The sequence below is a fragment of the Coptis chinensis genome, chromosome 5 (genome assembly GCF_015680905.1).
Source record: "Coptis chinensis isolate HL-2020 chromosome 5, ASM1568090v1, whole genome shotgun sequence".
Taxonomy (NCBI): Eukaryota; Viridiplantae; Streptophyta; class Magnoliopsida; order Ranunculales; family Ranunculaceae; genus Coptis; species Coptis chinensis.
Genome location: NC_141460.1, coordinates 17,174,810 through 17,188,257, shown reverse-complemented (window position 1 = coordinate 17,188,257; position 13,448 = coordinate 17,174,810). Strand labels below are relative to the sequence as shown.

The 13,448-nt window shown below is 39.2% G+C and overlaps 1 protein-coding gene and 1 long non-coding RNA gene across 3 annotated transcripts; one reads left to right on the top strand and one right to left on the bottom strand.

Annotated features, from left to right (window-relative positions):
- Positions 1-1,890: 1,890 nt before the first annotated feature.
- Positions 1,891-2,854, top strand: LOC147496920 (uncharacterized). Its single transcript, XR_015194968.1, has 2 exons — positions 1,891-2,039; positions 2,452-2,854. It is a non-coding gene; the product is annotated as an uncharacterized LOC147496920 (long non-coding RNA).
- Positions 2,855-3,253: 399 nt separating this feature from the next.
- Positions 3,254-6,357, bottom strand: LOC147496919 (putative pentatricopeptide repeat-containing protein At3g18840). Of its 2 annotated transcripts, none has more exons than XM_086562498.1 (2): positions 3,531-6,357; positions 3,254-3,435 (listed from the first exon to the last, which is right to left on the bottom strand). In XM_086562498.1, exon 1 carries the CDS (start codon positions 6,343-6,345, stop codon positions 4,312-4,314), a length of 2,034 nt encoding a protein of 677 aa, XP_086418624.1. In that variant the 5' UTR covers positions 6,346-6,357; the 3' UTR covers positions 3,254-3,435; positions 3,531-4,311. The 2 variants fall into 2 exon arrangements, with proteins under 2 accessions (XP_086418624.1, XP_086418623.1); XM_086562497.1 differs by having other exon boundaries at positions 3,254-3,418.
- Between the last annotated feature and the right edge of the window lie 7,091 nt (positions 6,358-13,448).

The following is a 13,448-nucleotide window of genomic DNA, read 5'->3' as shown; positions in this document are numbered from 1 at the left end:
TTTCCGATATTTTAAATAGTTTGATGGTCAAAAAAACCGATATATCCAATATATCTCGGTTTTTGGATATACCGATATATTAACCGATATCGAAATTTTGGGCCTTGCTAAAAAGTACCCCACCTTCTTGCTGATAGATAATAATGCCAAAAGACCCATCAACATCTTCTGTTGATTCAAAAAGAGCTACTAATTTCAGATGGAATTAGTAGATTTAATTCATTGTTTTTTCAAGTTCTAGTTTGTGTTAAGAAGGGTTATTCGGTTTGCTAATTCACTTTCAATTCATTGGTTTTGCTTCAATTAAATCTTCATATTCGGTTTTTTAATTGGTTTGATTTGCAATTGTTCTTTTATTGTAGAGTTCAATCTCTGGCTTTGGTAATTAAATTTTTACTGGAGTTATAAAATGGTGATTGGAGGATTGGTGATTTGATGGAAGAGGCATTATTTTGTAACATAGTAGGTTTAGATCGGATAGCGGTTGGGTGAAGAACTGGTCGGGTCGGTTTCAATTCAGTTCGGTTAAGTCCATAGGGTCGGGTTGGGTCAGTTACTATATCACAAAAACCGATAGAATCGGTTTGGTGGTCGGTTTTAACCCAAACCCGACCCGTGCACACCCCTAATGTGCCCAATTCACAAAGAGACAAAACTAATGAAATAGAAAAAAGCATGCCTACGGGCTACGACTTTTCTGGATTAGATTAGAGGAGCAGTTGGGTTCATTTCTAATTCACGCAACCTACCAAACTACTCTCTAAAACATATTATACACCTTAACTATATTGCTGAAAAAATTGACAATTATTTATAAACCGATGAAGAAGAAACTCTTTTTCTCTTTATAAATTTTGATAATTTGAGTTTGGATAGCATATCAAAAAAATTGAATTGGAATTTTGGGTGGGCAGTGTTTATTTTCTCAGAGAGAGAGAAGTTGGAATTCTCACAGGTTAGATAAGTATCCCATTTTCTCACATACACAAGCCATGAAGTGGAGTTCAGGGCCATGCCTTTTTTTTCGATAATAATGCATTAATGCTTGAGGGCTGAGGTCAACCAAAGGCTTTACCAAAACCCAAAAAAAAAAAAAAAAGGGTCAACCCAAGGCGTCTGCTGACAATTTTCAATCGTGAAATATTACTTCAATTTGATCCACGTCGGCAAAAATAGCCATATCTATTCAATAAGAACCTATTTTCAATCTATCTGATCATGGCAACTTCACTACTTAATTATGCATGTCAAGATTATTACGCACGCCATGATTTGGTGCACCAAATCACAATAGAATAGTGGATATAATTTAGTGGGTTTGCATTTTTCAATCCAATGGTTTTTCTCCGTATGCTGTAAAAAGAACTTTATATTTGAGAACTTCCTAGCCAACATCAAGAAAAGAGTATGGGGAAATTGACATTTTTTGACTAAATTAAATTCCCAACTCCCCATTTTGCCCCTCTCTTAACTCACTCACTCTCTCTCATCCTCATGGATAGAAAAATAAATTTGACAAAATTAGATTATTGAAAATCAATTATGTGGGGCCTTATTTTCTGCTGCGTATAGAGCATACGCCATTCCGCTAAACCTCGCTCTATATGTAAGTAAATTAATAGTAATAGCGTTGACGGGTTGGTGTTTTGATGCACTATTGGATCACAAATTTCGTCATATTTGGTGGGATAGCGCACTATTGGACTTGGCCTTATGGTCTTGAGTACTTAGTCCAGATTGGCTTTGCATGTAGTTCTTGGCAAGGGAGACCCACAAGATATAAATTATATTGATGATATGTTAATTCCAACATCCCCACATCATCACATGGTGCGTCATTCATCCCATATTCAATCCTCTATAAATTAGGAGCACACCACTACACATAAACTTCTCATCCTGTGAAGTGTTCTCTTTCAACATTTCAAGAAAAATGTCTCATTTAAAAGCCTTTTTTGTTATGGGATTCCTCCTAACTGCTATTCTTCTAGTTATTTCTTCTGAAGTAGCAACAGCCGAGAGTCAAACTGCTGAAGCTAGTGAGTCTAATTATTATATACGTGATGTATTAATAAACTTAATTACCTTCTTTCTTGTATCTAGTTTTTGAAATTTCTATGATGTTAAAATGTCTACGAGGAATGCTGGCACTAATCTAGTTGTGAGATACATACGTTTGCAAAACAGTAGTGACTCGAGTTGTGACATAGTAACACAGTACATACCATACCACACTGAAAGACATAGTGCTTGAGGCCTATTAGCATTGCCTAACTCTTAGCATACCTGAAATGTCACCTTCTAGTAGTATATGTGGTAACGCCTAATTAAGTTATATGTTCATTCTCGTAATTTCATTACAATACATACATTATCTATTTAAGATTTTATATTAATTAAGTAATGCATTAATCATTCTCATTAACAACTCCTGTGCTATATCATTGGCAGAGAACAAGGAGAGTTTTGAGGATGCTAAGTATGGTGGATACCATGGTGGAGGCGGTGGATACCACGGTGGACATGGTGGATACCATGGTGGAGGCGGTGGATACCACGGTGGATATGGTGGATACCACGGCGGACATGGTTGATAAAACGGTGGAGGGGGTTGGTTACAACGGTGGAGGAGGCCTTGCATGGTGGGTGCCGTTATGGGTGATACCGTTGTTGCAATTACAAATAAACTCACGGTGTAGTGTATATATGCTGTGTTTGTACTCGAATAACAGCAGTTGCATTGAAAATATGTTGGTTCTGTAAATGCTTCCCGAAATATATAAATTTCAGTATTGAATCGAAGGACATAAAATTATGTAAAATATATTTTTTCGCTAATGTATTATATGTAAGAGTTCATGGTTGTTACAAAATATAAAAACATAGGGGATCGACACACACACCTGATGACACTCCATAAGTGAGACAGATCCTCTCATTTTCAGTCGCCATTAAATAGAAGATAGTGTCAAACTGGGCATTTCTATATGAGACAATGCAGAGCAAGCTTGGAACCACACACCGATCATAGTTTCCTATAACCACATGTACAAGCTACCTCTATTTTGCTAGTTACTTCCATGTTCAGCATAAAAAGAATTGTGATTCCCAAATACAAACTTGACATGCAAAAAGATCCATTGCTACTCCATCTGACATGCGAGGTACATCTGAATACAAATCCACAAGGGTGAACTAGTAGTGTCAGATTGCTACTCCATCTGTATAAATTTTCACAAAAAAAAAAGGTCAACATCTGAATGCCAAATCACATCAATAATTTTAATATCATAACCCATAATTTCTATCAGTAATACCAATGCTGCTCATTAACATCATTATACATACTTCCCTTCGATATAACATTCACCTCCACTATCCATGGCCTGAGTAAGTTCTGAGCTGATAACAAATTGATCTGCAATAAAAAAATAACTGAACGTTTCACTAGTTAAAGAAAATCACAGAGGGAACAACGTACAGGAAACATTAAAGATCTCTCTGCCTTCCAGAACATGAACAGTTGGTACCTTTCTGCACAACTAATTTCCACGTGGAGAGCGTTCTAGAAGGAAGAATGTAGGATTCCCGTACCATCTTGCTCCAACTAACATTTTCTTGCTGCTCAGTAGCTACATCATAGCTTCGTTAAAGGGAGAGGAGGTCATTGGCTGGAGTTGCCCATAGTGAAGTATCATATGTAGGTTACTCAGGATTAGGTACTGCCATCATTCTATCTCGAAGATGTTGACTGAAATCATTCAGTAGTGCATCTTCCTTTCCATCTTCAATGAAATCCCCATTTATCCTTGTAGGCCTGAACAATTTGTCATGGTATTTGCAAGATCTATAATCCTTTGTCCTAACCAACAATCATCTGGAATAGTTCACATTAATTCCATTACTAACAATCCATTCTGACTTTCTGGGCTCGATTGTACAAGACGGATAGCACACTTTATTGCAGACCATATCAAAGAGATTCTGTAAAAAGATAAATTGGATTGCCACCCCTGTTTAGGTATTACCTTTTCATAGAACTGAAGCATTGCGACTGTCTGGTAAAACTTCCCGTGCCTACCTGACCATGGTGCTGAAAATTTCAGGTATTCCTTCTTCATAGTACTAAACCATTGCGACTGAACAACATGCACAACATTCATCTTGTGGTTAGGCATGTGGCAAAAATGGTGTACCCCCTCAAGGATTTGCATAAGCAATTGATCTTTTGCCAATTTCATGATCCATCTCTGAAGTTGATGAGAAAAAATATCAATATTCATAAAGCACGAATATATGTCAAAGATGTTCTCATAACAACTGGGCATTTCTATCCAGGATTTGGAGATTTTTTCCCTTCACGCATACTAAATATAAACTAGTTAACATAGAGTAAATAGCCTCGTATTGTGAATGAGATCTATCTCCAGAGGTAAATATATTTTTTGTTTTCTCTATATACACCCAACTACAACCAGCAAGCTTCCTGACTTCTCCTCCTCTCATCTTTCCCCTTATCCTACACATCTCCCTCCAGTTTCCTTCTGCAGCATAAACATTAGCCAATTGCACATATCGAGCCCCATTGTCCGCTTCTATTCTTAACAATGACTCTTCCGCTTCTCTTGCCAACTCCATACTCTCATTTGTCATGCAAGCATTCAAGAACGTTCCCCAAATCACAGCGTCTCGCTTAACAGGGATCTCTTTCATCAACTCCACCGCCTTGTCTAAACAGTTGGTTCTCCCATACAGATCAACCATACAAGAATAGTGGTCAATTTCAGGTAATATTCCATAATCTTGTTTCATGGAAGCAAAGTATTTGTACCCTAGTTCAACTAACCCAGCATGTCGACAAGCAGAGAGAAGCGCTATAAAGGTGATCGCATCAGGAGTGATACTGCGCTCCAGCATCTCCTCAAATAGTCTGATAGCTTTATTTTCGTATCCATGATGAGCATAACCAGCTATCATCGAATTGTACATGACCCTATCTCTACAAGGTGCTCGCTTAAAAATTCTTTCTGCATATTCTATCTCGCCACATTTTGCATACATATCGGCCAAACTACTTCTCAGTCTCTCATCCAACTTAATTCCCATTCTCACCATGTATGTATGAATCTGCTTTCCAGGATGTAATGCTGCTTGTATAGCACACCCACCAAGCACATTGATGAGAATCAAAGCATCAGGAACTTGTGTTTCGTTTGTGTTGAAATCCAAGAAAAGTTCAAATACTGCGTCACAATTCCGCAATCTAACATACCCAGAGAACAAAGCCGTCCAAACAACAGAGTTCTTTTCCTTTAATGAATCAAAAAGTCTCCTTGCCTCAACCATGTCCCCTCTAGAAGAATGCCCCACAATCAAAGAACTCACGGAGAAAACATTTTCAGTCCCAGTCGACGCATTGACCAACTCTGCATACTCAATATTATCACACTTGCAGTACATATCCACAATGCCACTACTTATATATGGATTCAAACACAACCCATTCTTTAAAATCCAAGCGTGAACTTCCCTGCCATGTTTTTGACTCTTTAGACTCGAACAAGCACTCAGCACGGAGGTAAAAGTATGCTCATTCCATCTCATTCCAATCTCCCCCATCAGAACAAACAACTCTAATGCCTTGCCCAAGCATCCATTCTGAGCATACCCAGATATTAACGTGTTCCAAGACACCGTATCGTTCAACTCAGAAAATCTCCAAAACAATTCCGAAGCCATATCCATATCCCCTTCCCGACAACAAGCCGCAACCATGGCATTCTTAGAAACTAAATCCATCAACCCACTACTCCCTTTAAACACTCGAAGCGCGTCATCAAAAGTCCCACATTTTGAATACATATCTATCAAGGAACTCACAGTGAACGAGTTCGAGTCATTAGCTGTTTTCACCATGTACGAATGTAGTTGCTTTCCATAAGACAATACCAATAACTTGGCAGTCAAGTTAAGCATTGTCGTGAGAGTGAAATCATCAAATGGTGTCCCAGTATCTTGCATGGAACTGAAAACTTTAACACCTTCGAGCTCTAAAGAAGAAGTGTTTGCATAAGCAGATATCATGGTGTTGTAAGTAACGGAATCCTTAAAAGGAGCAGAATCAAAGAAATGCCGAGCTTTGGTAATATCACGGTTGTGAATGTGAGCACTAATGATAGAGTTCCATGTGAAGACGTTTCTGTCAAGCATTTCGTCAAAGAGACTTTGAGCTTCTTGTATGGAGCCATTTTTTGAGTAGAGATGGATGAGTTGGTTGGACGCGAAAACTGTTTGGAAAATACCGGTTTTTATTACGTGGGCATGGTTTTTGAGTGACAACCTCATTTTTGACTCGTGTCCAAACACGATAGGTAATGACTAAATGACGACCCTAACACATATGCAGCGGCAACTAATATATGTCAGTAGTCTATTTCAGAAAAATCGACCGATATGCCGGATATACCATACAATTTCGTCACACGTGAGTGATAAGGCCCATAACTTCATTTCTACGCAATATTTAGTCTTAATCCCAAAGTTGCCCTTGGGATATTAGTAAGTAGTAGTAGCCAAGGCCCAAAATATCAAATTCGGTGAATATTTCAATGTACCCAAAAACCGATATATATCGGATATATCATAAATATCGGAAACATCTATTTATTTGTTGACCAGTCAAAATTTTGTTTTGTATGTCGATATATCAGAAATATCGTCAATTATATCGAAATATCATCAATATATCGGTCAAAGTCAACAATATTTTGTCAAAGTCAATAATATCAGTCAAAATCAACAATTTATATCGGACATATCATATATATCAGTCGATATATATCGTTATATCAAAAATCGCGATATATATCAAGAAATAAAGGATTCAATATTCGATTGAGATATATTAAATATATCCATGTCAGTGTACCAAAAAAACAATATATATCGGATATATCAGTGATATTTTGGGCCATGGTAGTAGTTGTTACACTTTAAAAAGTTCACTTTCGCTTTCAGCTTTATTCTTATAGGGCTTCTAGAGTACGCATGCCGCACTATAGATGTGGTGTGCAGCCTTATCAGTCACATGTAGTGCGAGGGTAAAACCGGAACAATTATTGAACAAGTTGTCAAACAAGTTAACGAAAAATTCAAAAAATAAAATAGAAAAAACACAAAAATTTCCACTTTAGCGCTAGTTTCGTTTAGTGTTCTTACATTCTCAAATCCCTAATTCCAATAATTGAGTGTTATTGCCACGTCAACCCACCGTCTGCTCGCAAAATGTACTCTCTCTCCCTCTATCTCTTTTTACCCAAATTCTTCATGAATCAAATGGTTTTTTTTTTTTTTGTTTTGTGGCAATTAGTTAAACTTACTGTTTCAGTCGATTTCTTTTAGAAACTATGAGTTTAATTGGGGATTGTTTGGTTTAAGATTTCATTTTGGTTTAAGCACTAGTTGGTTGTTGGGATTAGGGGTTTGTTTATGTTATGTGTGCATAATCTAGGATCATGGGTCTATGGTCCTGTTTAGTCAGTTGGTTAGTTTCCTTCATTTTAGGCATTATCTCATAAGTAGTTAATGGTTTGTTATTAAGTAGCTAGTGTTATAAATTGTAGTGTATCTCATCTATTGGGAGGAGAGAAGAATATTATTGTAGTTTGCACTTGTGTGTGGATTAGGAGGTCAAAGGCTCCTCAATAAACTTTAATGTTATGTGTTTTTGATACAATCACTTCAAGATTGTATCAATTTTCAATGGATATTTTGTGGTAGATGTTGGTTTGCGCATTGATATAGAAGCCCTATATATTTGATTGATTATTGGCATTTGGTTTTAATAATTGTTGTTTATTTCTTTTTTGGTTAATATTACTCATCATAGTTTATTGTTTTTCCAAAATCTAGAAGCTCTATTGATCTATATTGTTTTCATCGAGAAAAGTAGAAAGGATTAAAAGTTACGTATAGTTTTTTTTTGTTTTTTCTTCTAGTTCATCACCAAATCACTGTTGAGTATTAATGAATATAACTCGAACATTATTTCTTCCAGTTCCTCAAATGAGTATGTCAAGTTGTGCATTTACTTTGAAGTAGTCATGACCTAGGCCAATTCATAGTCTTATCTAGTTATCTCCTTGTTTTGGTCTGTAGTAGGATAGAATAACGATTTAAACAAGTGGTGATAGCTTATCATTATCTACTAGAAAAACCGGAAGAATGAGTGAACAAGTTGTCAAACAAGTTAATAAAAAAAACACATTAAAAAAATGGTTTTCTACTTTAGCGCTACTTTCGTTCTCCCTCCGGTCAAACAGAAAATCCAACCGTTCACTTCAATTTCGACGGCATTCTCTAATCAATTTCACCATGCGCATAGTAGAAGCTCAATAAAAATATCATCATCTATTTCTTTCTTTTCTTTACACTCTCTTGTCTCAAATCCCTAATTCCAATCATCGAGTTTTAGGAGGGGTTCAACACGACAGGTATTAGATTTTTCTTATTTCTTATTGGTTTCAAGTTTGTTTGTTTTAAATCGACAGGCCTAATTTTTTATTTCTCTTTTTTTATTTTATTTGTTTTCAGTATTTCAATATAGTATATAGTATTTATCTGGGTTTTTTCTAGAGATCTGTGTATTTGATGTTTATGTGCAAATTAATATTTAAGTAATGCCATAATCTCGGTATAAACACAAGTTATAGTATAAATGGATTTGGACACACATTGAGAAGAAAGCAGTATCAATCAAGGTACATGGGTTATTGGACTGCTTGTATGCATAGGTTAAGACACTAACTATGAGTGGATATGGAAAGAAATGTTTAGGTTTATGGGATGTCGATCAATTGGAAACTTGTGTGCATGCTACATTTGTACTCTCCTCTTGGCCAATGGTAGACGCCTAGACGAAGGGGGATGGAGTCGTGGGATGACATTTCTGATAGAGAAACAGTGTTCTCAGATGATTTGTAATTGAAATTACGAATGTAATGCGTGTTAGTAATTGAAATTGTCTCGATAATGTTTGAATTAGAAAACTAACTTTGTACTAAAGGTTAAGTTGTTACGCCTTGTTTTTCAATTACTTTTATATTATTAGCAAACTAATAGTATATGCATGTTTAGTAATAATTTTTGTTCGTTCTTTCTCGGTTCATACTTTTATCCATCCTTCTTGTCATAATAGTTGATTTTACTTATCCTTAAATAATTTTGTTTGTTTTGTCTCAGTTCATAATTTTATTCATGATTGTTGTCATATTAGTTGATTACGTGTACAGTGGTTGGTTTGGTCTTGTAAATACATATGAAGGTTGTTTGTCATTGTTAATCTGTTTCTATATCAGCTGACATAAACAACCTGGATAAGGTTGGTCATGATCTCTTTGTGCCATTTGTTTAATAAAGTCTGTTTAATTTTTCTTTTTCCTTCAGTTTTTCCACTACTACTTTCCTCTACCCATAACACCAACGTACCACTTTTGGTTGTTTGCTCTTCCACTCTCAGGTGTTAATTTCAATAATTGATTTTGATATTTGTGAGTTAGATTTATTTAATTTTACTAGGGTTTGAATTTTTTTGTAAGTCAGAAAAGGATGGCCGAGGAAAACATACCCCACCCATTTTTTAAGATGTTATTGTCCTCTTGACGCATCATGTTTACATGTATCAAGAAGCAACGACAATCCAGGTCGGCAGTACTATAACTGCCCCAATTGGGTGAGCCATTTTTGTTTATTGTTACTAATTTGAGTTATTGAAGAATTATATATTGGATTCTAACTAGTGATTTTAACATGTAATTTGGGTTATTTTAGAAGCATGGGATGCTTAAATCTTCAAATAAATCCCAAAAATCAAGTTGCGATTTTTTCTTATGGGCCGATGAAGCCATGTTATGTCCGTGTGGAGGTGGTCTTTGTAAGGTATTTGGTGTGATTGGAAATGGAAAAAACAAAAAACGACAATATTGTATTTGCCCGAGATCAGTTGTGTATGACAAAATTGTAAGGAATAAATTATGTATCATTTTATTTTTATTTCTTATTAAACATGTTTATCTAATTGGGTTGTAAACTACCAACATTTAACTACAGGATCAATCAAAAGGTTGTGGGTTTGTTTATTGGGTTGATAGTAGAACACCAATCTCAAAACAAGGTTCTAGTTCTACTTCTGAAAGACGTGAACAAGGGTCCAGTTCTACATCTGAAAGGCGTCTACGTATTCGTGAAGCGATCGATTGTACGGTACAAAACACCTTGGCTGCTGAACTTTGTGTTGCACAGGAAAGTGCTAGTGCATGCCGCGACCTGTTATTGCAACTTCGTGATTTAGAATTGGACAAGTAATTAACTATTTGTTGCTTAATGTAATTAACTATACGTATTTGGTGAAATGTTTGTCATTGGATGACAATGACTTGTTGGAATTGTGTGTCTTCGGATTACTGAATTGTTGGAATTTGTCTTTGGAATGCCATGACTTGTTGGAATTATGTCTTTGAATTACAATGTCTCTGGATTTGTATGACAGGAAGCCTAGTGTCACACCTAAATACTGTGACTTCTAACTTTACTTAGTTTCAAGCTCTATTTTTGATCAGCTGCACCAATTAGGTTGCCTACGTACTCATTTCGGGATCAAGCCGCCATAATTCACCTCCACTCTCTCTTTTCTCATGAGTTGCCCCCCCTCTTATATCCTTCCCTCTTCTCCTTTATATCTCTCTCCTTAGGTTTAACTCATAGGGCACAGTATGGTCTTGGGCTTATTCTCTGGGCCCAATACATACTACGGTCCATCTATGAAAACGACTAATACATTTGCCCCCTCTCGGGTTTGGCGGCGATGACGACGGCGGACCCGAGAAGTCTCTGAACTTCCTTGTCTCTCTCTCTGAACTCTAGATATTCGCAGTATCTTGAGACTGTATGCATTCTTCTTCTCCTCAGGACGTTTCCTATCCATGTACCCCAAGCATTGAATCGTATATGTCGTAAAAGTACTTTCAGTCCACTCTCTTTTTGTCCGCGAACTCTTGAACTCTGTACTCTCATCTGTCTTGCCCCTGTGACTTTGTTGGTCGCGAATTGTACTATAATCCTCCACTTGTCTCGCTCTTCCTTCATCACTACTTATCCGAGTTCTCCAACCTCAGCCGATAAACTATGTGTATCCAAGATCTCAGTAGATTTTTGTTATATGTATGTGCACTACACCTCTTCTAACCTCTTTCCTTGATTACGCTTTCTCTATCTTTCTAGCCTCTTTGCTATGGTTTTTTCTGGAAATATCCAATGATCCCGCGAGCGTCAGCAATCAATAATCTTTACCCCGCAATCCCTCTTCCAACAGTCTGGGACTGAAGAAGCCTTACTTTTACGGTGTTTTCCTTGCTAACCCTCCTTGGTCGCGTGACTCGAAGTCCTCATTCTCTCTCTGCTATTAGCTCTCCTTCACATAATTCACTACCATTTCGCGAAGGGTCGCTTTCCCTTGGCACTCACTCTTCACAGTCAATCATTCCTGTCCATGAAGTGTTTCACTACCATGTCTACGGAGTGTCTCGTCCCCTTTGTTTGTCTTTCATAGAACTCAACATTGTATCCGCGAAGGGTCTCCTCCCCTTCGCTTGCATTCGAAAAGCGTGAAGCATATCCAGGGATAGCTCAGCTTGCCCCCATGTCCGCGGAGTGTCTCAGCCCAGCCATAAGCTCTCCTTCTTAGAACTCACTACCATGTCCGCGGAGTGTCTCACCCTTTCATTTCCCTTTCGTAGAACTCAGCATTGTATCTGTGAAGGGTCTCATCCCCTCCGCTTGCGTTCGGAAAGTGTGAAGCCTATCCAGGGACAACTCAGCTTGCCCTCATGTCCGCGGAGTGTCTCAGCCCAGCCATAAACTCTCCTTCACAGAATTCACTACTATGTCCGCGGAGTGTCTCACCCTTTCATCACCCTTAGAACTCACCCTTTCATTTCCCGTTCGTAGAACTCAACATTGTATCCGCCAAGGGTCTCATCCTCTTTGCACTTACTCATGGAACTCGATATCCCATCCGCCAAGGGCCTCATCCCCTCTATTTCTCTTCTGTGGAACTCAATAGTATTGTTCCTTCTGGATATGTAGCTTGCTCCCAATTGCAATTTGGAACTTTGGCCCACGGAGGGGCTCCTTCCCCCACCTTTGCCTTTACTCGGGAGTGGGGAGTGAGGGAGTTGCCCCTAAGCTTGGTTCGGATCTCATGTCCACGAAGGGTTCCTTCCCCCCGTTGTTTATGCTCTGGAGTGGAATCTGATGAGGGGCAACTCAGTTTGCCCCTAAGCTTGATTCGGATCTCATGTCCGCGGAGGGCTCATCGCCCCCGTTGTCTCTGCTCTGGAATGGAGTCTGATGAGGGGCAACTCAGCTTGCCCCCATGTTTGATTCGGACACGAGGGTCGTGGAGGTCTCATTCCCCCCGCACTCATTCGGATAGCTCCACGCCATATCCGCGAAGGGTCTTCTCGAACCCCTCCGCTCTCCTTCATAATGCACATCCAGGAACAGCTCAGCCTGCCCCATATTTGATTCGGACACGAGGGTCCGCGGAGGGCTCATCCCCCCCGCACTCATTCATATAACCCCACGACATATTCACGAAGGGTCTTCTTGAACCCCTCCGCTCTCCTTCGGAATGCACATTCGGGAACAGCTTAGCCTGCCCCATGTTTGATTCAAACACGATGGTCCACAGAGGGTTCATTCCCCCCCGTTGTCTATGCTTTGGAGTGGAATCTGATGAGGGGCAACTCAGTTTGCTCCCAAGCTTGATTCGGATCTCATGTTCGCGGAGGGCTCATCCCTCCCACTATCTTTGCTCTGGAATGGAGTCTGATGAGGGGCAACTTAGCTTGCCCCCATGTTTGATTCGGACACGGGGGTCTACGGAGGTCTCATTCCCCCTGCACTCATTCGGATAGCTCCATGCCATATCCGCGAAGGGTCTTCTCGAACCCCTCCGCTCTCATTCATAATGCACATCCGGGAATAGCTCAGCCTGCCCCATATTTAATTCGGACACGAGGGTCCGCAGAGGGCTCATCCCCCCTGCATTCATTCGGATAGCCCCACGACATATCCACGAAGGGTCTTCTCAAACCCCTCCGCTCTCCTTCGGAATGCACATCCGGGAACAGCTCAGCCTGCCCCATGTTTGATTCGGACGAGGGTCTGCGGAGGGCTCATCCCCCCCGCACTCATTCGGATAGCCCCACGACATATCCAAGAAGGGTCTTCTCGAACCCCTTCACTCTCCTTCAGAATGCACATCCGAGAATAGCTCAACCTGCCCCATGTTTGATTCGGACACGAGGGTCCGCGGAGGGCTCATCCCCCCCGTTCTCTGGCTTAGAGGCAGCTCTTCCCACATAAGAGTAGACCCAACATCCTCTAGT

Excerpts from the sequence above, each read along its gene's own strand:
- LOC147496919 (XM_086562498.1), bottom strand. The coding sequence starts at position 6,345 with ATGAGGTTGTCACTCAAAAACCATGCCCACGTAATAAAAACCGGTATT.